Source organism: Seriola lalandi, unplaced genomic scaffold, assembly GCF_002814215.2.
Source record: "Seriola lalandi dorsalis isolate HSWRI2012SDOR001 ecotype SW California unplaced genomic scaffold, Sedor1 jcf7180002054505, whole genome shotgun sequence".
In the NCBI taxonomy this organism is placed as follows: domain Eukaryota; kingdom Metazoa; phylum Chordata; class Actinopteri; order Carangiformes; family Carangidae; genus Seriola; species Seriola lalandi.
Window position 1 is genome coordinate 52,583 of NW_019525058.1, and position 22,908 is coordinate 75,490.

Consider the following 22,908-nt stretch of genomic DNA (forward strand, 5'->3'; position numbering starts at 1 on the left):
GGGGGGGGGGGCTCGGCGGTAGGCTGGTGTGTGCGTGTGAAAATATATGTGTGTGTATGTGTTGGGGGAAGACTGTAGGTGTTGGCGGGGTGGTGGTGGTGGGGGCGGATCAACAGGCTGTCAGGACGGTCAACCAACATTATCCAAGATAACATATTCCACTCCAGGTTTTCCCTCCAGCCTCCCCCAGGCCACACACTCCTGAGCTCCTCCAGGTTCAGGAGAATATTTGTGTGTTGTGAGTGTGTGTGTTATGTTTTGTGTGTGTGTGTGTGTGTGTGTGTGTGTGAGGGAAGGGGAAGGAGAGAGGGGGGGGGGGGGGGGGGGGGGGGTGTTACTACGCTCCCTAGGGTCATTACCGCCCGCACCGTGGGGGAAGACGTAACAGCCCACGGTAGGAACTCTCCTGTGACCTCTAATGCACTTTTAACCCCAGACTACGAAGAAAGACACAATGCCAACCCCCCCCGCCTCCCCCAACCTGACATCATGCCATGATGTGACTCCACACAACACACTGCTCCGCCAAAAGATGACTGGTGGAAATTACTGAAGCAGACAGCACCTTTTTCTTGCTGTATTTTAAACCCCTTTCAGACAACAGGTGTATTTGTCCAATTACGGCGAACAACAACAAAAATCCCCACATTCCCACAAAGGAGGCTGGAGCCGCTTTTTTCACCGGGTAAAAATATGCTGTACTTCTTCTCCTAATGAGCTGCTTAAGCAGTTAGACAGAGCCTCCTGTGCCATCCGTAAAGTGTGCCGCCGAGGCCTGAATCGCTCGCTAACATCCTTCAATCCTCATGAAAAATGACTGGTATGCTAACAAACTACAAAGCAGCAGCACTAAAAGGTAAAATCCTTTTTCTCATTTAGACAAAATTCACATGAGATGACCGAGCCATAAAACAATCAACCTTTTTCCTCGCCGATTTCAGTCGATACTTCGCCGGGAGTGAGAATATTTCTACACCGGCTCGTGTAGCGGCCGAGGAGCCCGACAGAGCTCAGGCCCCCCGGCTCAGCTGGAAAAGTACAGCTCGACTACGACCGGGGCTCCCAGAGCCACGTGGAGAATCAGTGCTGACGTTTCCAAAACAACCACTCATCTCGCTCTCATGTCTCATTTAACAACCACTCTAAAAGATGGAGATAGTGGTCATTTGTGGTCAGGTGATCAGATAGCAACGATAAGTGTGCACTGTGTAGACAAGTGTTGGACTAATGTGTACAATGTGTGCGTTACAGCAATCACATAATTGAACTAAAGCCACTGATCATTTTTTGTGCAAATATTTACTAAATGAGATCCTGATATTTTGCACCAGTTTTCACTGAAGGAGGTCATTTTTTATTTTAAAACAAGGATGAAAAACTGGGGAAGAATTAATTTAGACATTTAGAGGACTCGAACTAACTTTCTTCTAGGTGGATTAACAAATCCTTACAAGATAACTCAAAGCTTCAATCTTATTTTCTTACTGACCTGAACAATCAGCAACTAGACAGGAGGCTACTTTAAAGGTCCCATATTGTATAAAAGTAGATCCATGTCTCTTTTTTGGTTATAAAGCAGGTTTAGGTTCTATATTAATGCTGTTAAAGTATCAAAGCCTCAGTCCACAGAGAAATGCACACAGCCTGTATTCAGAAACTGAGCCTTAAAACCAGCCGTCAGGACTTCCTGATCTTGGTGATGTCACAACAAAGCAGCCACCGCTCTCAGCCATGCCCCAAGCCCCGCCCACCTGGACCCACCATCCAGTGTTTTACCTGAAATCTTCACTTTACATAAAACACAGGAAAAGTCTAAAATGCGGGACCTTTAATAAATGTAATCATCTATTAAAAATCAGTATTCAAGCAAATTGTAAATATTTGTTTTATATAATTCTTTTAGATTGAATACCTTCTGGTTTAGGACCATTTCTATACTTACGGCCATCATACCAATCCTACTGGTAACAAAAACATCAGAGCTGTAACGATCAGTTACTTAATTGATTAGTCAATCAACAGAAAATAAACTATTTAAGTTTAAGTCATGTTTCATGCTGTTTTCAAAGTCTCTTATGAATATTTCCCGCTTTTTCTCTCTTTAATATAATAAGTAAATTTAATATTTTGTTAAAACTTATGTAGATGTCACCTTGGAAAGCAGGGATGGATTTTTTTTTTTTTTTTTTTAATTCTCTACACTTGACTTTATAAGATGATTAATCAATTAAGCGAGAACACAACAAAGTCATTAGTAAGTAGGTGTAATAAACCAGAATGATCCTTTAAGGCATAACTGTGGAGTAAATTCAGTATGATAAATAAAATGCCAATATGTTCACAACAAATGAACGTGACTCCGGTCTAAACGCTGCTCAATATTATGTGATCATAATGCTTTTAAAAGTATGTGATGTGGTCAAGAAGTCTTTTTATTTATTTATTTCTTTTTTTACTCCAGCACCTCATTCAATCATGTTAACACATCTGTGTGCTGCAGGCTGGGAGACAGCTGTGGCCAGTCTGCTGCCTGGGCCTTCATTGATCTGTTTACCAGCATTTTCCTCGTATTGCTTAAGTTGTTCACATCTGACACACCATTACACATCCTCCAACATCTCGGAGAGCTTCAGCCGAGGCCTCTGTGAGCGAGTGTGTTTTAAAAAGACACTAAACAATCTCTGCAGCATCTCGTCTGTAGAGGTCAGGGACAGCTATAGAAGGCTCTGCTTCTCTTTCTCCTAGTTATAGAGTGAGTGGCTCTTAAGAGGGGCGATGCCAATGCTGGAGCACTGCTGCTGCTGTTGTTAAGCAAAGAGCGTCTGAATCAATTTTCCCACGTTTATACAGTCAGAGTTGAGAGTTCAAAAAGCAACAAAAAATATGATTCAAAGTAGGATTATGTCAATATTATTCTATTCAAGATTCATTTAAATTTACTACATGAAGATGGTTCAACGTTTGTCATTTGTTGGATTGGAAATCAGCTCGTTCAGTGCTCAAGGTCCCGGACAGGAAGTGATTGGTTTCTGATGTAACAGAGGAAAATGTCAGTGGTGGGAGGGCAATACAGACACAGTGGGAAGACGATAAGGCATTCAGCTTCTGAAACCGAGTGCATGTCTGAGTCCTTGTGCTTTGAAACACAAATGACTACGATCAAGGTCTGACACAACGACCTGACAGCTGCCACATGCTGCTAAATTTAGGCTGTGGAGTTTGATTGTACGAGTAAAGGGTTGAAAATATCTTACTTTCTTATGACTAATCATTTTAATCTTTCTCCAGTCACAACAAAACTTCATCTGAGGATCAACAGCACAGTGTCCACATGTCCATGTAGTCATAATGCCATAATAGGCCCATAATGATGCATCACGCAAGCTGTTTCACTGCTTAACAGAAGACAAAAACAAGCAAAGTTTGATTTTCCTGACTCATTTAGGAGAAAGTCTGATAAATAACATGTCGTTTTAGTTGCTGCTGGTTGTGCTGCCTTGAAATAACCAATCACAGTAATTCCCAGTGCGACTGATCGGTTTTAGCGCGCAACAACACAACAAGCTAACAAGTATCTTGTGGACTTTCCATCCAAATTTAAAGTGACACTTGACACTGACAAAAAGCTGAATTCATAGGCAACTCAGTTCAATCCTCTTTGGTGTTTTGGTCTTTGTTTTACTTGGTTTAGTTTGTAGCTTACAGTGGCTAATACTAGCAAATGTTGCTGCGTAAATAACATTATTGAAATAGTTTAGTTACTCTTTTTGTTTTTGCATTTTCCATTATTTTATTACCGCTTGTGGCCGCAGTTAAGCAAAAGCAACATAAAGCTGATTATACATGAGTAATCAAGTATCAGAAAATAATTACATGTTTTATTTACCAATAGTCTGATATTTTATATATGTGATGTGGAACAAAAATGTCAGTAGCAGCAGAAGCTATCGCTAAATTGTCATTCATGTATATTGCAAAAATAAAAATAAAAATAATGCAGCAATATTCTTCTGCAGCCGTTCTTAACTCTAAATCAAAAGTAAATATTTGTGGAATATGAATAATCCTTACAAAAATTTATATGATTAAAACACGTAGGAGGTAACGATGTGTAGGGGAAATTCCCTGAACCACAAAGATTAAAAAGCTTCACAGCAACAGCAGCCCACTCGCTTGTTTGTGAAACCGTCTGAGGTGAAAGGGAAAAGATTTTTGATCCAAAAAGGTCGTCGGCATGTTTGATCGCTATGTGACTGATGGATGATTCAGGTTGTAAAATGTTGATAACCCGTAACCGTTTTCTTATTTTATCCATGCATGAAATATTAAGCAAATTATGAATAAATAGAAGGAGTATTCAGTGTTTACTCAATCATTTTAAGTATGAAACAGCTTTATGACTCAGATCAGATGTTTGATAGAGACTAATTTATCCTTCAAACCAAGGATAGCACTATAAACACACTCGTCAACATCTATTAAAAACCTCTAGTCAGTCAGTTCAGGGCCAACTGGCCTTTTGCTAAAATCTTTAAAAGGTTTATAAGAAAGTTTCCACATCTAGCTAAACACACACACACACACACACACACACACACACACACAGAGGATGGGAACACAACTCCCAGCACAGCACTCTCTTTTCTTTCAGCTCAGTCATCAAATCAAACTCTGAGGAAACTCCTCCCCTCCCCTTTTTCTCTGTCTTCCATAAAAAAATAAATAAATAATCACAATTAGCACATGGCTAATCTGCATAAGAGAAAGCCAGAGCACTCTTGGCAGAAGAGGTTGCACTGAGTATATTGTGTCATGACTGGGCTGCTGGTGGATATTGCAACTATTCAAAAACTGTGTGTGTGTGTGTGTGTGTGTGTTAGACATGGGGAAGGGGATTTGTAAGAGGTTGGGGAGGGTGGGGTGGGATGGAAGGGGAGGGGAGGGGTCTGGAGCAGCGCCTGAGAGCAGAGCTGGAGTCTACGGGGCCGGAGCGGAGCAGATGGACCGGGGGGGGGGGACGACACAGACGACAAACAACTGCTGCTAATTTAATCCGCCACACGGCCACATGGCCTCGGCTCAGCACACACACCATTGTTCTGCGGTAAAGCCCTTCGACACGCAACGCAACGCACCAGCACCAACACACGCCGGCCGCGGCCACCCTCGTACGGCGAGTAACAGGATACCGTACACTCTGTCAATTTCAGGGGTGAGATTGTGAATCTGTGCGCTTAAAAGCTCACCTCACAGTAAAGCCCTTACCCACGTTCACAGTGGGACATGCCCAGTATGACCAGTCTTTCACTGTCTGTTTAAGCTTTGAATATATCCATTGCACAAGTGAAGGGTTAAGTAGTTTGCCCCAGGACAAGGGACAGTTTTACCCATTCACTTTCTCCTCTGATGTTTCCCGGCTGGATGAGGAGTCGCGCTGGCAAAGCTTCTCTACACTCACTTTAAAATAAAGTGGACTCACTTTAAATTAAAAAGTACAGACAGAAAAGACAGGAGCTAGGAGTTACGTATTCAACCTCACTGCTCTTTTCATACCAACCACAATGTATCTGTAGTTTGTATCACACAGTCTTGAAAAAAACCGTCAGGTACCGAAAGCTGGCATCAGATATCTGATGAGGTTTGTACTATTTCAGGCTACATTATCAATTAATCTGCTGATAATTTTCTTGATTAATCATTTAAATGTTTGTTCAAAGAACCACAGAAAAATCACATGTGAGAAAATGTGAACAAGAAAGATACAAAGCGAAAAATTACTTCGAACAGTCCAAAACAACAAAAATATTCAGTTGTCAGTTGCCAATTAAAGACGTGACAATGTCAATTATCGAATTTTCTATTGATCGACAGCTGTAGTTCTCTCCTTCACTTATTCCTTGATCAGATAGTTCCTGATTTCAATTACAATTTCTGCCAATTTTGGGACCAAATTTTATTTCAGAAAAGGTTCTTGCACAGATGTTTGGGTTAAACTGAATTTTTGAATTTAACTTATGTTCATTCAAGTGTTTGAACATTTCATATTGATTTATAATAAACATTTATGTCTCTTAAAGTGGAAAAAAAAAAAAACAAAGCGGGTATTGTTTTGGCGGCAGGACTCGGATATCAGAATCACAGCAGCACTAGTTTTACAATTTTACAATCGTCACCCAGCTCTAACAGGAAGTGTGTGCAAAAAATACACTGACCAGTTATTTTAACCAACTTCTACATAAGTAATGACCAAGACCACAACAAGGCTGCAGTGTTACCCTTTAAAATCAATGATATCAAAACGGACTGTTCACATTTTGACACTGTGCAACCTTATTAGAAACAAAAACAAAAATCTTCCTCATAAATAATAACCAAACCAAACCAAAACACACACAAACACACACACACACACACACAGAGCAGAGTCTCAGCAACAGGAGCAGCGTGGTATGTTACTGCAGTCACAAAGCATCAAAACAATTCAGACTCCTTGTTAAAAATGAGCTTTTAAGGAAGCGCTAAATACAGCCGACTTGCTTTGAGCAAATAGTTAAGGAAGGATCCAGAACCTGAGAGTTTAGAGTAAACACGAAGCTAGGGGAAAAATAACTCCAAAAAGGCCATGTTCTCAATTAAGCAATTAGTCTGCCTTCCCTCTGCATCAACCTGAGAAGTTCCACCCTGGACATGACCGCTGCATGACTCTGGATAAAAGCAAGGAGGAGCTGGGGTTGGGTAGAGGGGAGCGGCAGCCTGCGCCTGCTGGTGCTATCTACACCGAGCAGAGGCAAGCAGCACCCTACTCACCCAGATGTTCACCCAGCTGTTCCAAGGAATTCAAAAGATGTTCAGGGAGGAGAGGGAAGACGTGGGGAACTCGCACACTCTGATGACAAAGTCAGCATTCGCGTCTCAGAGAGAGACAGAGAGAGGAGGGAAGATACAAAGCTTTTCTATGGCTGTTAATGAGAGCGACAGAAACAACAGCAACAAACAGACGGGAGTTAAAAACACGACTCTGTACCTGCAAGAATTAGGGCTGATTTTAAAGGAGTTAAAGGAAAACACTGTTGTATTTCTGGGTACACTGTTCCCGGAGAAAAGCAGACGCCAAATATATCAAGAGATTTTCGCAGGTCTGTTAAAATTTTGTTTGATAGCAGAAGAATTTAAGAAACTTTTCACAGGCTTGTGGATTCTTTCAACAGCTTCGACTTTACACTCACAATTCAACGAGGGGCTGTCAGGATATCAGATTTTCACTACAAAAGAATTCACAAGAGCAATATTATTGTGATATCTATAGAAAAATGCTGCAGTCAAACGCCGCTTTAACTTTTGTTTATTGTTTTGTCTCTTTTTTGATAAATTAATTAGACTCAAATACAAGTGTAGGGAGGTGGAGAAAGAGTCTGTAACCATAACTGTCCAAAACGAACAATTAATTAATACTTAATGCAGAGTAAAAAGGCAACCAGATGAAGTGACAAACAAAAGGCCTGCCATCTGCCACCCTCATATTATCATATATGTATTATTAACATATAAATAATATTTCATTTTTTAAATACAATGGTTATTATCAATGCGTGGACAAATCGCAAAAAAAACCCTTAATTATTCACAGAAAAAGGAACCAGAGGAGGAAATAAAGTTTTTTCAGAGCTTTGAACCACATCTCACGCTTTAGTTTGTTGTCACCATTTTTCGTGCTTAGCTCACATTATGATTAACTCTCTTCCAGGAAGACAGTGAGATACTGTTGAAAGTTCCAGAAAAAAAAGGTCCTTTTATACTCGCATCATGTGGTCATTTGAGTAAGTCACACTTCTCCTTCTGAGAGTATGAGTACACAACGCAGGTTAAAGACGCTTACACATGAGTTCAGTATAAAGCTTTCGAAATAACCTTAATGATGTCATCAAGGTTATCTTGAACTGGACCTGAAACTTCAGTTCATAAACACAGCCCTATTTACAAACCGGAGGTGTGAAACTCAAAAAGGCAAGTGAGGGTTTCATGAGGAGACGTCATTGCCTGAATTATAGGAAGTGTAGGATTCAACGTTTTTCGGAGCTTGACCCATATCAGAGGCCAGAAGTCAGAACGTCTCGACCTCCTCTGCGTCGATTTCACCCGCTCTCTCTTCAGGGAAGTGCAATAGTTTAACTTTAACTTTAAATTAACTTTAATGATGATACAAGAATCCAAGGGAGCAGCTATACATTTACTCAAAAAAAAACAGATCTGTGCAATTAAACGTGTTGTGAAAAACTTGGCAGCATTTTTTACCACTTGTGAGCTAAACAGCTAAACAAAATAAAACAGCCTATTTCTAATTGTACAAACATGTTATATTAATTTCCAAATGGACAAGCAGTAACAAGACGAAAGAAAACGCCTCTAAACTGTATTGGCAGTGGCAGAAAGTATTGCACTTCACTTTTTCAAACTCAACTGATTAGTACCTATTAGGCATTGGTGATTAGCACATGAGAGCTATTGTGTGGACAACAACATAGCTGCAAGGTGCTAACTGATCTCAGCACAGCGACGACAGGACCAGTGTCTCTATGAAAGACAAATCCCTTGTTAGGTAGATCAGAGCTGCTGCTGAGACCGTCCAGTTTAAAAAAATAAATAAATGAATAAAACCAAAAAAGAAAAAAGAAAAAAAGAGGGCTGCCTGCTGCTGCCTGGCCTGTCACTGTGATGTTGGGAGTTGGAGCTACAAGAGAGTGAACATTCGCCCTGACTACCGGCTGTCAACCTGTCGGGCCAAACTTATATTTCCAAGTGACAGTGGCTGATTCCCGGGAGTGAGATGAGGCGAGTGGGAGGAGGAGGAGGAGGGGGTTGTTTGGACCGGGAGCTGAGAGCAGGGGCCGACGGGCAGAGCGTACGTTGTGGCAGGAAAAAAAAAAAAACGGTTGACGGCAAACCAGATGTTCATCATTTAACAGAGACACAATAATAAACTCAGAGTGATGTATAATGCACCTGCAGACACAACAAAAACAGCATCTACACTCCTGGTGAAACGAGGTGATGAATTTTGAAAAGCCAGCGAAAAAAATAAAAATAAAATACTCATTTTCAAGTGTGGGAAAACAAGTTTTGTGTTTAAGCAACATTTAACATTTGTCTACTTTGACTTTTTTGTTCCATGAATAAAAGGTTTTAAACACTTGTTTGTGTTTCTCACATTCAGGATCGTTTTGGCAACAAAACTCAGTCAAAATCTTTATAAAATCTTCCCTGCTTGACTTCCTCTTCTGTGCGGTATTCAAATCATGAACATTTTTGAAATGGAATTGAATATAATAAATAGCTGCACAGCAATGCTTAAGAGATCATTAACTTTGTGTTTACAGTTACGGTCGAACAACATCCTATAATGCACACCAGTGTGGCTTATTTGAAGGCCACAGTGCGGTTACAGTGTCAGAGAGACAGCGCTCTCAGGTCACATGAGCACTTCACCAGCAGCGCTCAGGGAAGAAACAGCAGTTTGTGTTCAGAGATAAGCCACTTGATGTGTTAGCGGCCGGCGGCTCCTCCGTCAGCGCTGGAGGCAGAAAAAACACACTGATCGGGTTGCATCACGGCGCTGAGGCTCACGCTGCCCGAGAAAAGGGACGCTTATTCGCGCTGACCATCGGCACCCTGGACGACCCGTTACGATAAGTGTGTCACTCACTACTACGCCAAAAATACCCAGGCTACTGAATGAGGCGCAGCCACTTAAGGATCTGGCTGGGTCACAACACTGACACCGATGTCGCGCCGACTGCCCTGCACACACAACCAGAGGAAAACATGCTCAGTCATAATCTGAAACACAGACTCGTCTTTTAAAAGGACCTATCCAGTCTAAAGGTATATGTCCATGTGTTGTTTGATTTTAGATCAGGTCTAGGTTCTGTATTAATACTGTGAAGTATCACAGCGCTCAGTCCACAGAGAAATGCACACAGCCTGTATTCAGAAACTCAGCCTTAAAACGAGCCGTCAGGACTTCTGTAACTTTGTGATGTCACAACAAAGCAGTCACTGCTCTCAGGCCCCTCATGTCCTGAGCCCCACCCACCTGGACAACACCATCCAACTGCAGGATTTGGTTTCTCTGTGAGTGTTTTTACCTGAAATCTGCTATATTTTTATTGGATCACTCAGAAAACAGTCAGCCAATCAGAAGAGAGGCTCAGAGCCTCCTCTCTTCTGATTGGCTCACCGACCTGTTGTTACTAGAGCTGCAGAGAGAAGCCTGAGAGAGGAGATGTAAAACTACACTGAGATGGTTTCTGGTTCTTAAAACCACAAATATATCTTCGTATGGATCTACACTTCAGATAAAACAGAAGAAAAACATAAACTACTAGGCCTTTAAACTGAATATTGCGCCGTCAACACTTAATTTAAACAACATGGATGACAAAATAAAAGCTTTCAGGTCACACGTGCTTCAGGCCCTGCCTCAAAAACAAATGAGCCAAGGACTGAAGTGGACTGTTGAAACCGTTGCGGCACGGACATGCAAATCGTCAGGAGGAGAGAGGAACATGCCGACAACAGTTACTGCTTTCTCTACAGTCATACATCCACACTTTAAAAAGTATCACAACAAGAGTTCAACTTCAGCATCAGCTGGGCAGCAAATACTGTTCAAATGTGTCCTTGGTGCATAAATCATTGTCACCTGCCGCACAAGCCAGAAACAATGACACTAAATAGGCTTTTTGGTCTGGTTTTTGTCTGTGTAACTTTGTCCCTGCTGACCAGCAGCGACTGCTCTTTTTTTTTTTTTTTTTTTTTCCACGAGCTGATCGAATCAAAACAAAACAATGGCTCCGTATCAAACAGTCTGCTAACTGGACGCCTGCTACAATGCTGGACAGAGAGAGGAGGCATCTGAACTTGTGTAAACATTGGCCTGTTTCTATGAGGGGGGAAAAAAAACACATTAATTATTTAGGCCAGATAAAAATAAGCACTGGAACATATACTTTATTTTTTCCTCAAAAGTTAATTTTGGACGGAACATTTGAAAGTAAAACTCATGCTCAAGCCGTAACAATGAGTAAGAGCTCTGTTATAGTTCTGTGTTGTAGAGCTGTAGATGAACACTTCTTACTAACTAATTATTCCGCTCACTGTCAATTAAACTTAATTAATTCTCAGTCTTTAAATTTGTCAGAAAATTGTGAATAATTGCTCGTCACAAGTCGCCAGAGGCCGAGGTGATGTTCAAATATCATCCAACCAACAGTCTAAAACCCAAAAGGCGGATTCAATTCAATTTAGCTCTGCAATTAATGATTATTGTCAGGATTGACTAGCCGATTATTTTCTCAGCTGATCAATTAATCATTTGTGCTATAAACTGTGCAAACTCAAGGGTGAAGAGGGTGACAAAGATGCCAACACTGGGTCGCTGGTGTGGGTGGGGAGCGTGTTTTACAGCTGCTGCCCTCCTGCCTGACCCCGGAACCATCAAAAATACTATTTACACGAACGCTTGGCTGATTACTTGACGTTATTATTCACTGAGAGATGTATATTGCCCCGTATGCCCGGGCTAATCAACTTTTTAAATTCAATATTTAATCAATAATCATCGTCAATCCATCTCGAATGAGTCCAGATTTGTAATTAAACCTGAACTGAGACACAAGATACTCGTCATCTTGTTTTAACATGATGTGCACCATATATTGTGTGGACTGGTCCCCACAGGAGCTACTGGAAAGAATGCACAGGTTGCATTTCGTGCACGCACACATGGATATGTGCTCACATTGTGATGAGGTTATCTTTTCCAAGCTGCACTTTATGAACACTGTTGCCCGTTGGTGTTTATCAAAACGTGATATATAGATGTATTTTACTCTCATGTCAGGTGCAACGTCGCAGAAAACAACCGTGGACACGGACGGACAGACAGACAGACGGACAGATGCTCGTCAGCTTAACGTTACTGTTATTTGCCGACATGAAACTTAAGATAGAACGAGTTTACCTGATCGCCGTCCCTGCCATTCACCCTCATGCTGTTTTCTCTCTTTAACATCCACCCCTCCACGATCGGATCTACACGAGTCACACAAATGACCTGCTCTGGATTCAAAACAACAACTTTTTGGCCGAGAGGCGACAAGTTTGCATCCACGGTTAGGAAATAATGAAAAATGTCCATCACAATTTCCACGAGCCCAAATTGACAAGTTCATATGTCATGTTTTCTCTAACTGTGAGTCCAAAACACAGAGGGGATTGAATTTACTACAAGACTAAGAAAAACCACCAAAATATTCACATTTTTACCAACGAGAGAAACAAGTGAATTTTATGCTTAAAAAATGATTAATGATTAATTATCAGAACTGTTACTGGTACTGCTACTTGATTGACAAATCTACTGCTGCATCTGATTATTTTCATTATCATTTCCCCACTTCACAGATTGGCCCATTAAATGACAAAAATGTCAATCACAACTCCCCTTGGCCCAGATTTACACATTCAAATTAAGGCTGAAATTATTTGCAGAATGATTGTTTTGTAAACCAACAGGAAATTAATCAGCAGCTGTTTTGATTTTTCCAAGTAAAAAATGCACATGAATGTGTTTGGACTTTTGGTTGAACTAAGCAGCATGTGAAGACGCCACGTTCAGCTTCAGGAAATTTTATATTGGCTAAACGATCAGTGTATTGATTGTGACAATTATTGGCAGGTTAATCAACGATGAAAAGACTCATTAGTTGCAGCCCTGATTTGAACTTGATTGTGTTGCACAACATGAAGATATTTAACATCAGAAAGAGGGGAAACCAGAAATCATTCACATTTGAGAAGCAGGAACAAAATACTGATCAATAGTTGCCAATTCATTATTTGACAATAAACTACTGGACTTATTGATTTAGCTTCAGCTCAAGAGCAAATATTTACATTTGAGAAGCTGGAACCAGCCAATTGTTTGTTTTGATTCCTAAAATGACTTAAATGGTTGTCAATGTTGTTAATATTGATTTATTTTATATCGATCACTTAACCGAGTAATTGGCAAATCATTTCAGCTCTAGTTACCGCTTCCCTGTTCGTGTGGTATAAATACATGAGGCGCACACACTGGATTCAAGATTTGAGTATTGATCCATCGCTGGTTTGCTAAGACAACAATCCCCCTGCACAGGCGTTTGTTTTTTACCGTCCTCTGCTGTTTACTCCACAGCTTTGGTTTTATTAGCTTCAAACAGAGGCTGATATAGTGCATAACACATTAGACGAAACAGAAAGCAAGGCTATGACTAGGGGGCAGAATCCACAATAACAGACGTCATGATTGACTTCCACAAAAGACATAAAAGGAGAAAACCCAACTGTTCCTCATGTTCCCTATTTTCTGCGTTATATACGAGTCATTTGCCTTCTCTGTTTTTTTTTTTTTTTTTGTGCAGAGAGCAAAGGTGAGCGTTGTGTGAGAGCTGAGAGGAAGCATCATTCTCTACCTTCTAGTATCAACAACTGCACCCATTTAAAGGTTAACCACTTTATTCCGTTAAAGGCACACACCATACGTCATGTAAATGAAGTCTGTAGTCTCACACAGGCTCCGAGAAGGATATTACTATGCTAATCTGGAGCATTTTAGAAGGTAAATGTCAAAAGAAATGAATTACCTTTACATTTCCAGCGTGCTCCCGTGCAATAGCCCAAGTCTGACATTTGTCCATGGAGGAAGTTGTTTTCAACGTGCAACTCTGGAATTATTGAGACTTATTTTCACTATCAGGGATGTAAATTAACTTTTTGAGTCATTAAACAAAAAGATTTTCGACTGTATCATCGAAAACTAGTTGGCTCACTTGCGACAGTTTGAGGATGTTCTCTGTTATGTTCTATATTAAGAATTTGCAGGGATAATTGAGGGGTCTTAAAGATGATGCTACTGAGGGGAAAAAAAAAAAAAAAAACACACACACACACATAACAGCAACTTGTGGAAAAAGACAGAGTTGGAAAACGCGATGCTTTCTGTGGTTGTCAGTGGGATGAAAAAGGCCAATGTTACTAAAGAAAGACGGATGGCTGGTGACACGTGGAGTAAGAGCAGGTCAGAGAGACTCCTGAGGCAGCGGCAGACAGACACACACACACACACACACACACACACACACACAGACCATCAAGTAACTGCCGCACTTTATACACAAATACACACAGCTGTCAGGGGCAGACGAAGATCATTCACAAAACACCACCACCACCCCACCACCACCTCCCCACCCCCCTCTCCCCTCCCCTGGGTATCACTGACACAGTTTCTCCCTCATAGGCACACACCATGCAGTCTCTCTCTCTCTCTCTCTCTCTCTCTCTCTCGCTCGCTCTCTCTTTCTCGCTCTCTCTCTCTCTCTCACACACACACACACACACACACAGTTGCCGGGAGGCAGCATGCTGTCCATGTGGCCTGTGGAGAATCATTACTCAGCAGTGCAGACTAAAGAACCGAGAGTGAACTTCCTTTTTGAACGCTCGGTCTTCCTCTTCTCCTCGGCGCCAACCCCCACCACAGAAGAGCCTGAACAGGAGCTGGGAGTCGCTGCGTTTAAGCGCTCTTGAAAATGTGTGTTGTGTTTACTGAATAGAAACCGTACACAAAGCAGCGAAGGGTCAGCTGTCAAAGAACGGTTTAACACTTTCTAGTGATTTCGCGCAGGTTGATGCTTGAAGTGTACACTTCCTGAAGTAATATTTTGGCTTGAAAAATGAATGAATCATAATCAATCATCAGGATTATCAGTTGCCAATTTACCAGCCATCATCTCCTTCAATAATAACTTTTCTCCATCTTTAACTCACAGTTTGAATCAAAAACAATCTGTTTATCATTTACAACACAAGTGTGAGTACATGTGAGTTGTCCTCATAATTAGGGCTGTAACAGTTACTTTCATTATTGATAGATCTGCCATTTCTGTCTCTAATAACTGATTAATTGTTTGGACTACCAATGTGTGAAAAACTCATGATATTACAAGTTCCCAGACTCAAAGGTGGCGCTTTAAAATATATTGTTTTGTCTGAAGAACAGTCCAGAATAATAGAAGAAGTAAAACATATTTGGTTCTGAGCCTCTCTTCTGATTGGCTCACTCTTTTCTGAGTAATCTAATAAAAAAATAGAGAAAATTTCACATAAACATTCAGTTAAACCAAATACATAAATGACTTGAGAGCGGTGACTGCTTTGTTTTGACATCACAAAGTTACAGAAGTCCTGACAGCTGGTTTTAAGGCTCAGTTTCTGAATACAGGCTGTGAGCTTTTCTCTGTGGGCTGAGGCTTTGATACTTTCACAGTATCAATATAGAACCTAGACCTGATCTATAATCAAACAACACATGAACATCTACCTTTATACTATATGGGACCTTTAAGAAGTTTAAAAAAGTTATTTTTTGGTATTTTGTTTTAAATGATTAACAAAACATTTGGCAATAGACATGAAAAAGTAAAAAGAAAATCTTCTCAAATGTGATAATTTACTGCTTCTCTTTAACTTAAATAAACTGAGTATCTTTGTGTTCTGGACTGGGTTCATTTTAAGATATCACCTCTGAGTCTAGGAACTTGTAATGAGCTTGTTTTGCTATTTTCTGACATCCTAAATTATTAATATCAGATTCTGCAGACTAATCGATAGTGAAAATAATCATCAGCTGCGGCCACAGTGAGAAATTAATTTTCTGTCGATCTTGTTTCTTTGTCATCACTTCAAATCTCATAACAGAAAACGAAAGGTGATGACTTTTAAACTCGAACTTTAGCGGGAAGGACGACCCCTCTGCCACAGTGATTCTCAGTTCACTGCCAAAATCCCATTATGATGATCTCCAGTAAAATTTAGATAAAAACAGATGACACACTGCGCACAGCTCGAGTGTGCTAAACGATTGGATATTGGTCTGTTTAATGCCTCAATTAGTTTTACTTTTGAATAACAACACAAAGCCAGGAAAGACATTTGCTTCTTTAAAATATTAAATATATTCCACTTTCATTTCTTCTGAGCGTTTCTGACACAATAAAGCTGTCACCAAACTGTTTATTTTTTCAGCTACTTTCCAATTTGCAGTGGGGCTCCCCTTCTACATCAGCACCAGAGCTGTGCATGCATCCATTAGCAGCAGTCAATTTAACACCTTTGGTTTGGTGTTTTTCATTATGTTTTTTTTTTTTCCAGTTGTGGGACTTTCTCAAAAGAAATATTTACAAAGTGTCTTCGATTATGTTTTAATTCCAACTCAAAATGAGAAGTCAACCTTGCATAGCCGAGGCAAGAAGGGGGCATCCCTGATGACTTGCTCCCATGTGTTTGGTGGGAAACACCTGTCGTTGTACTATCCAAAACATCCCCACTACAATCCTCTTCAGAGTATTTGTTTGTGTGCAAGGCGCGATGAAAGGCTATAATATTAGCCCTTGCCCACCACTCAATTGACACATTCATTCATCTTCAGCAGGTGGCCCCAGGCAGGTGAATGGCTCCATAAAACTCATCCATTGAATCATTGCTGGAGATATAACCGCCGATTAAAAAGGCCAATTATGCCGCTGTTAATGAATGGAGAGTTGAAGCATTTAATAAACTCGGCTAAAATACAGCCAACAGCACTTATCGTGGACAGCTCTTCTGGGGAGCGGAGCCTGTGAAAAACTCTCCTCCTGAACTTTGGTCTGACTGGCGTCCACATCAAGCTCTGCAGTCAAACATCACATTCACAGGTTCTCTGACCAAACACTGTCTACACACACACACACACACACACACACACACACACAGCGGTGGCCTCGAGTGAAGTCTCAATGCCATGATATGAGAACAGTTTATGGACACTATTCACCTCACATCTCTCTCTAGTTGCCCTGAGCGAGCGGTCCTGTCCTCCAGACACCTTGACTGGTATCAGATGCATGAAGTTCATGTGTCCTCTGCACCTGCACCACTGACACCAAAACAAACTCCTGTCAAAGCTCCAGTTACAGTGCTTTTGCCTTCTGCAAAAATAAACTTTCTGCCACCTCTAAGCAAGCTTAACAACAAAATTCAAATCAATTACCTTGCCGGACACTCCCCCTTCCACTTGTACAATGAGGCTTGGCGGCTTCTCTAGCAAAGAACTGCTATTAACGCACATTAATTCATACTGAAAACCTGAATGGAGGGAAATCTAGTAATGAAAAGGTGCCAAGAGTGGATATGGTTTCACAGATATGAACACAAAGCTCAATACAAACTACTCAGGTCACAACGACATCTTCACCTTAACTTCCGTAAGGCTGCTTTAATGGCAACACGGCACTGTCAACATAATCTGTCACCCACGATCATTACCCCCATATAAACTCAAGAAAAGTGACAGATCATTCCTTCGCACAACGATCTCTTTAGCTATTACAGCAAAGATGAGGCGTTTACTCCAAGTTCATAACTCTGATTTGACATCTGGAATACAAACTGTAGTTTCTCTCTTTGTTTTGACCGCAACACAGCCAGAAATTGACTTAAAAGATTAAAACTACACAGAGCTCATGATGACAGAGCCAATTCAATGGGATGAGTGTTACTGAGACGGGTCCACATCCACCAGATCAAACGGTTAACAGTTAACTGTGTACGTGCGATCCAGATGCTCTGGAAGCAAATGCCTCAACCTTTGCCAAACTAATTTCTATTGAGAATAAGTGATGAACAAAAAGAAATATGATTAAAATATATAATTAAAGATTGGATCATTTAACATATACATATGCAATGTCATATCAATGAATGACAGTGAATTCCATTTGAAGAAGAACATGACTTCTAATATTTAGTGTCATAAATATGGCCGCTGTCCAGCATTAACAGCTGGACAAAACATTTTACTACAAAAAATGAAAAATTTTGTCCTAATTGCCAAAATGTGAAAGTAGAGCATCGGCTAAGAAAAGCATCTCCACATCCGCGCTAACTGTCAATTCACCCTGTTTGCCAAAACTTAAAGCTGGCCTTGGGGGTGGACACTATCTCACTGTGACAAATAGAAACTAAAAAGGGAAATCCAAACTCTAAACAGCACCTCAGAGAAAGATGGGACTCATCAGCATGACACTTCTCTTCCTTTTCATGTATTTTTAATTTATTTTAATAAAGCAACACAGATCAGCCAGGTTGTCGATATCGTGTGCAGCTGCTGAGGTTAGCAGAATATCTGGGAATTTGGGTTAAAATATTTAGAAACAAACCCTTTTGCAGCCATTAATTTGTCTGAAATGCAGCGAAAGCATCCGTCAAAATATGTGGAAAAACTGGCACCTTAAAGTTTACAGCAACAAGTGGGGTAACGCTTCTGTAGATGAACAGTCTATCCTTAATGACCAACCTGTGGTAAAACACAATATGTCTATCTACTTGTAGAAATAAACTAATATATCAACAAACATTCGGCAAAACCTTTTCTGATTTGATTAGTAGATCCATCAAGAAAAGTTTCCCAAAAAAAAGACATTATTTGAATGTTCAGAGAAAATATATACGAAACACTGTGAGCAGAAGAAGTCAGAGAAATCTCCTCTATGGTTCAATGTGTCAAGAGTGTGTTTCCTAAAAGAAATCATATATCCTAATTATTTGTGGCACCACAGAGGCACTAACTCAGGAGTTAGTATAGGTCGTATCAGAGGGTAAGGGACAAAACAACCAATATGATCGTTTAAGTTTGAGGACTTGTTGCAACTGAGCCATCCTTCACATACTCGTAGGTATTTAAATTATAAAAATAGTCCTTCGCTTCAAAAGGCAGAGCTGCACATTTCACCTTCGTTGCCTATGACACGTAATTGTAGAGTAAAAATCACAACACGTGTGGCTGTTATCACTGAGGAGAGAGATGTAGGTAAGCACGGCTCACATGGTTACACTCTCTGCATGTGGAAGTGAATTAAGACTATTGCAAACCTGATGCAAAAAAAAAAAAAATTAAAAAAAAAAGCTGTGACACTTGGCTGACACCTTGGTTGCTTGTAAACACAACTGCAGCCAGTCTGACTGTCTCACGTAGCCACGAGATGTTCAGGCACACGAGTGTCCTCAACTCCTGATCTGGAAACAGTGGAAAACACACTTGTACAATGGGGCTACATGACCACACCTACTCTATCTGCTGTACCAGAGTCAGCCGACTTGAATGAGCAGTGCACACAGTGTACCTTTAAAAAAAAATAAAAAATAAAACATAAAAAACTTCAGGTGCATGTGTGAGGTCAACAGCCAAAAATGACAGTGGTGATGTGACTCAGCACATGTGAGCTTCACGTTGAATCAAACAAATAAAAACAATGGTGAGACTACATGAGAACAGTGATCATGCAAATTACTGCAGTGGGAGGAATTGAATAGAATGTGTTCATAAAAATGCTTACAATAATACAACCAGTGAATAAGTTTTTATTCTGAAATTAATATTGTGGTTTCTGGTGTATATTTCTCTCGATATGAGGGGGGGAATATTCAGATATATTTATATGCACACAAAAATATAAAGATATTTAAAGACTACACAAATGTATACAATTGTGTTCAAAATGGATTAAAATAAAGGAAAAAAACAATGGGACTATGTTGTCTTGATACGGTGGAGGAACACATAACTGGGCAGAGGGGGCTGTTTTTCTGCAGCCTTCCATTAGATGCAATTATAAATGGCCGAGAGCAGAGGGATGGGGGAGCCAATCAGATCTCGGCTCGCATGTCAACCTAAGACCAACTGTCTCTTGGCTCTGACAGCAGGATTTTTACCTCCATAATTCAAATCCCAAAGCAAAGGCAATCTGCACTTTGCCAACTCCAACCTGCGGGGCCGTGTTTACAAAAGCGGCACATGGGAAGAAAGACGCAAAAAAAGCAGGGGGGAGAAAAAAAAAAAAGGCGAACGGAGTCGAACCGAGCCACAATGAATGAAACCCTCCGTCAAGATGAATCAATCGCGGTCACAATCACACTTTGATCCGAGTAAACACTTAGTGGATGTAATTGTCGCTATTCACTGGACTGTGAGACACACGTCTCCGTTTTCGCCGTGCAGCCGCTTTTTTAAAACCGACAGAGGGGTCTTTTCTTAATGATTATGCAAATGTTATTTAACGGCAATCGCTGTCATTTGCATCTTGTTTATTATCGCCTTGACAGCCATTGACACAACTTTTGATAGCACCGGTGGGGGGAAAGCACACAACGCTGATAATAAAAAAAATAAAAATAAAAAAAAAAAAGAAGCTATTTCACCGCGGATTCTCGCAGAAATAACAAGAGGTTACAGCAGTTAAATCTACAATGAGGGTGAAGGAGCACTGCGAAGAAATATCACCTTATCTCCCTCTGCGCACACACACACACTTTCTCCTGACAAACTCTTGCTCTACTTAGTCAAACTCTTGCCCTGTACCAAGCAGGGACACCACACTAATACCCGCAACTCGGAAAGTTGTTTCTAACGGAATATGAGGCTTCTTTCTCTGTCTAAACACTATTGCAGGGGGTGGTATTGGGAGAAAGAGAGAGGCAGCCATTTTATAGCTCTTGCTACATAGACAATGGCTGGGCCAATGCAATATGCAACTCTACAGTGCGTTTTCTGAGCTGCTGAGTGACTTTAACTCAGTCAAAGTGTGTCAGTGCAGTGTGTGAAGTTTACCTGATTTCTGTTTGGAGGCTGTCCAGTGTTTCCCGGGCTCATGGGAGGCGGGTGGTGGGTCCTTTGTTGCCAACCCGGATGGACCCCACCATACTGACTGCTGCCCATGTCTCCTGGTCCCTTGTTGGCCCCTTCCTGATTGTTATAGTCTCCTTGGGGGTAATTCGGGTAGCTCCTGGCAGAGCTGGGGGATGTCAAAAGCTGATTTAAAGTTGGCGTAGACGTAGGTTGTTGGTTTCCCATGTTATACCTTTGATTATTATAAGAGGCAGCCATAGCTGTGGTTCCTCCTGCTGGCTGTTGCTTGCCTGGCTGCCCCCCAGCCGCCGGAGGCTGGTTGTTACGCGGGGAATTCATGGCCCCGTATCCTTGGCCCTGATAAGAAGTCCTGTTCTGGAAGGGGCTGTAGTTGTTATAATGGTTGGGGTAGCCGTGTTCGTGTGAATTAGGGGGGTAAGGGTCCATCATGCCCGGCCCCGATGCAGCTGCCATGCCAGGGCTTTGTTGTCCGCCATGTTGATGAAAAGGGGCCCGGCTGTAGTGCTGGTTGTAACCGTAAGGAGGTGGAGGAAAGGGGCCCGGGTGGTGGTGTCCCATCCCGGGATGGTTATTCCCTTCGGGCCCGCCTGTATCATTCTGATTACTGCTATTATTATTTACCCTGGGCAAATTCCCGTTGCCGTTCTTCATGTCAGAATCCCCTCCTCCCCCAGCATTTCCAGCATCGGTCCCGTCCTGCAGCTCCTTCTGACCAGGAGATCCGCCGTCAGGTCCCGGTTCCTTATTTTCATGTTGTTTCTCTCCCGGTACCGACTCCTCCTGTGGGTCCCGATCCGGCTTTTTGAGTTCGGATGGCGGGCTAGTGTTGAGAGTGGCGACGCTGGCGACCTGAGCGGCCATGATATCCCTCTCTCTCTCTCCCCCACTCTTTCTCTACCTCTCTCTCTCAGCACGGCGACTCACTCACAATCAAACTCCGAATAACCATTGAATATAAATACAATTATATTTATAACAACGTACCCGTTGTCCCGGTTCATTCCCCCCTTTGCCCTCCGCCCGGACCGGTATCCGGTAATCCACTGCGACTCCGTTTAAAGTTAAAACAGAGAGGGGGAAAGTTTGTGAAAGAAAAAATATATAAATACAGAGCCAGGGAAATGAATTTCACCGACACAAGTGAGTGTGTGTGTGTTGGAGGGGGGGCTTCTGTTACAGAACGAGAGCGCGAGCTAGAAATCAACCAAACCAGCACGAGGCTCCGCGAGACACAGCCATCTTACCGACCTGTCGTGAGAAAATAAAAACTCGGCACGGAATCCACAGTGAAAACTGGATCCGGACTGCCCTGACTGTCTAATAACAACATTGTTTCTACCACAAGAAGAGCCGTTATTAAAAACGTCTAATGCTCTTCTAAACTGAGCTCGTGCATTAAAAAAATGTCATCGTGTACGAAAAGCAACTGTTTGTTAGCATAAAGTACCGGTCATTATGAGACTCATTAAGTGCATACAGATGTAAAGCTTATGCTAATGAAGTCACACATAAATGGGCTTTTTTTTTTTTTTTTTCAAAATATTCTGCATATAAGTTACATTATTTCATAGAGACCTAGAAAGACATACACAGTTCAGTAATTTATGCTACATATTATTTGCTATGGTATTAACTAAGGATGTTTAAAAGCTAAATAGCTGTGTCTGCCCCAATATAATTTCAGTGGGCATACATCCCTGACCGCAACAATGACCAAAGGCAGTCTGACATATTCAACTTATGTTCAAATGTGTTTTAAATAGCCATAAGCTTTCACATACATAGCTTCTGTCTAACGCTGCTAAATGCCACAGACTTTGTGTCTAGGGTTTTAAACAATCACAAACGTCCCTTCCTTTACCATCCTGTTCCTCCTTGAAGTCAGCCATAACTATTCAACCATTCTGAATTAAAAAAAATTGCCTCATGCATGAGCTGTGTTCCTCTTTGTTGCATTAATTTGTGCACTTTATCTTATTAGCTCGTTAAAGGAGTGGAACAAAATAGGCTACAGTGTCATCTTCTGTTAGAGTGGGCTAATGGGTGGAAGTGGTTGCCTCCATACTGCTTCCATGTGTGTGTGTGTGTGTGTGTGTGTGTGTGTGTGTGGACAACAACAGCAA

The 22,908-nt window shown here is 41.3% G+C and overlaps 1 protein-coding gene across 1 annotated transcript in view; it reads right to left on the reverse strand.

Moving 5' to 3' along the window:
- The window catches only part of arid1ab (AT-rich interactive domain 1Ab), a 54,978-nt gene extending 32,957 nt beyond the window's left edge, over positions 1-22,021 (reverse strand). Inside the window, 1 exon segment of the mRNA XM_087175830.1 lies at positions 20,747-22,021. Coding sequence (XP_087031956.1) covers positions 20,747-21,646 — 900 coding nt within the window. The 5' untranslated portion in view covers positions 21,647-22,021.
- Between the last annotated feature and the right edge of the window lie 887 nt (positions 22,022-22,908).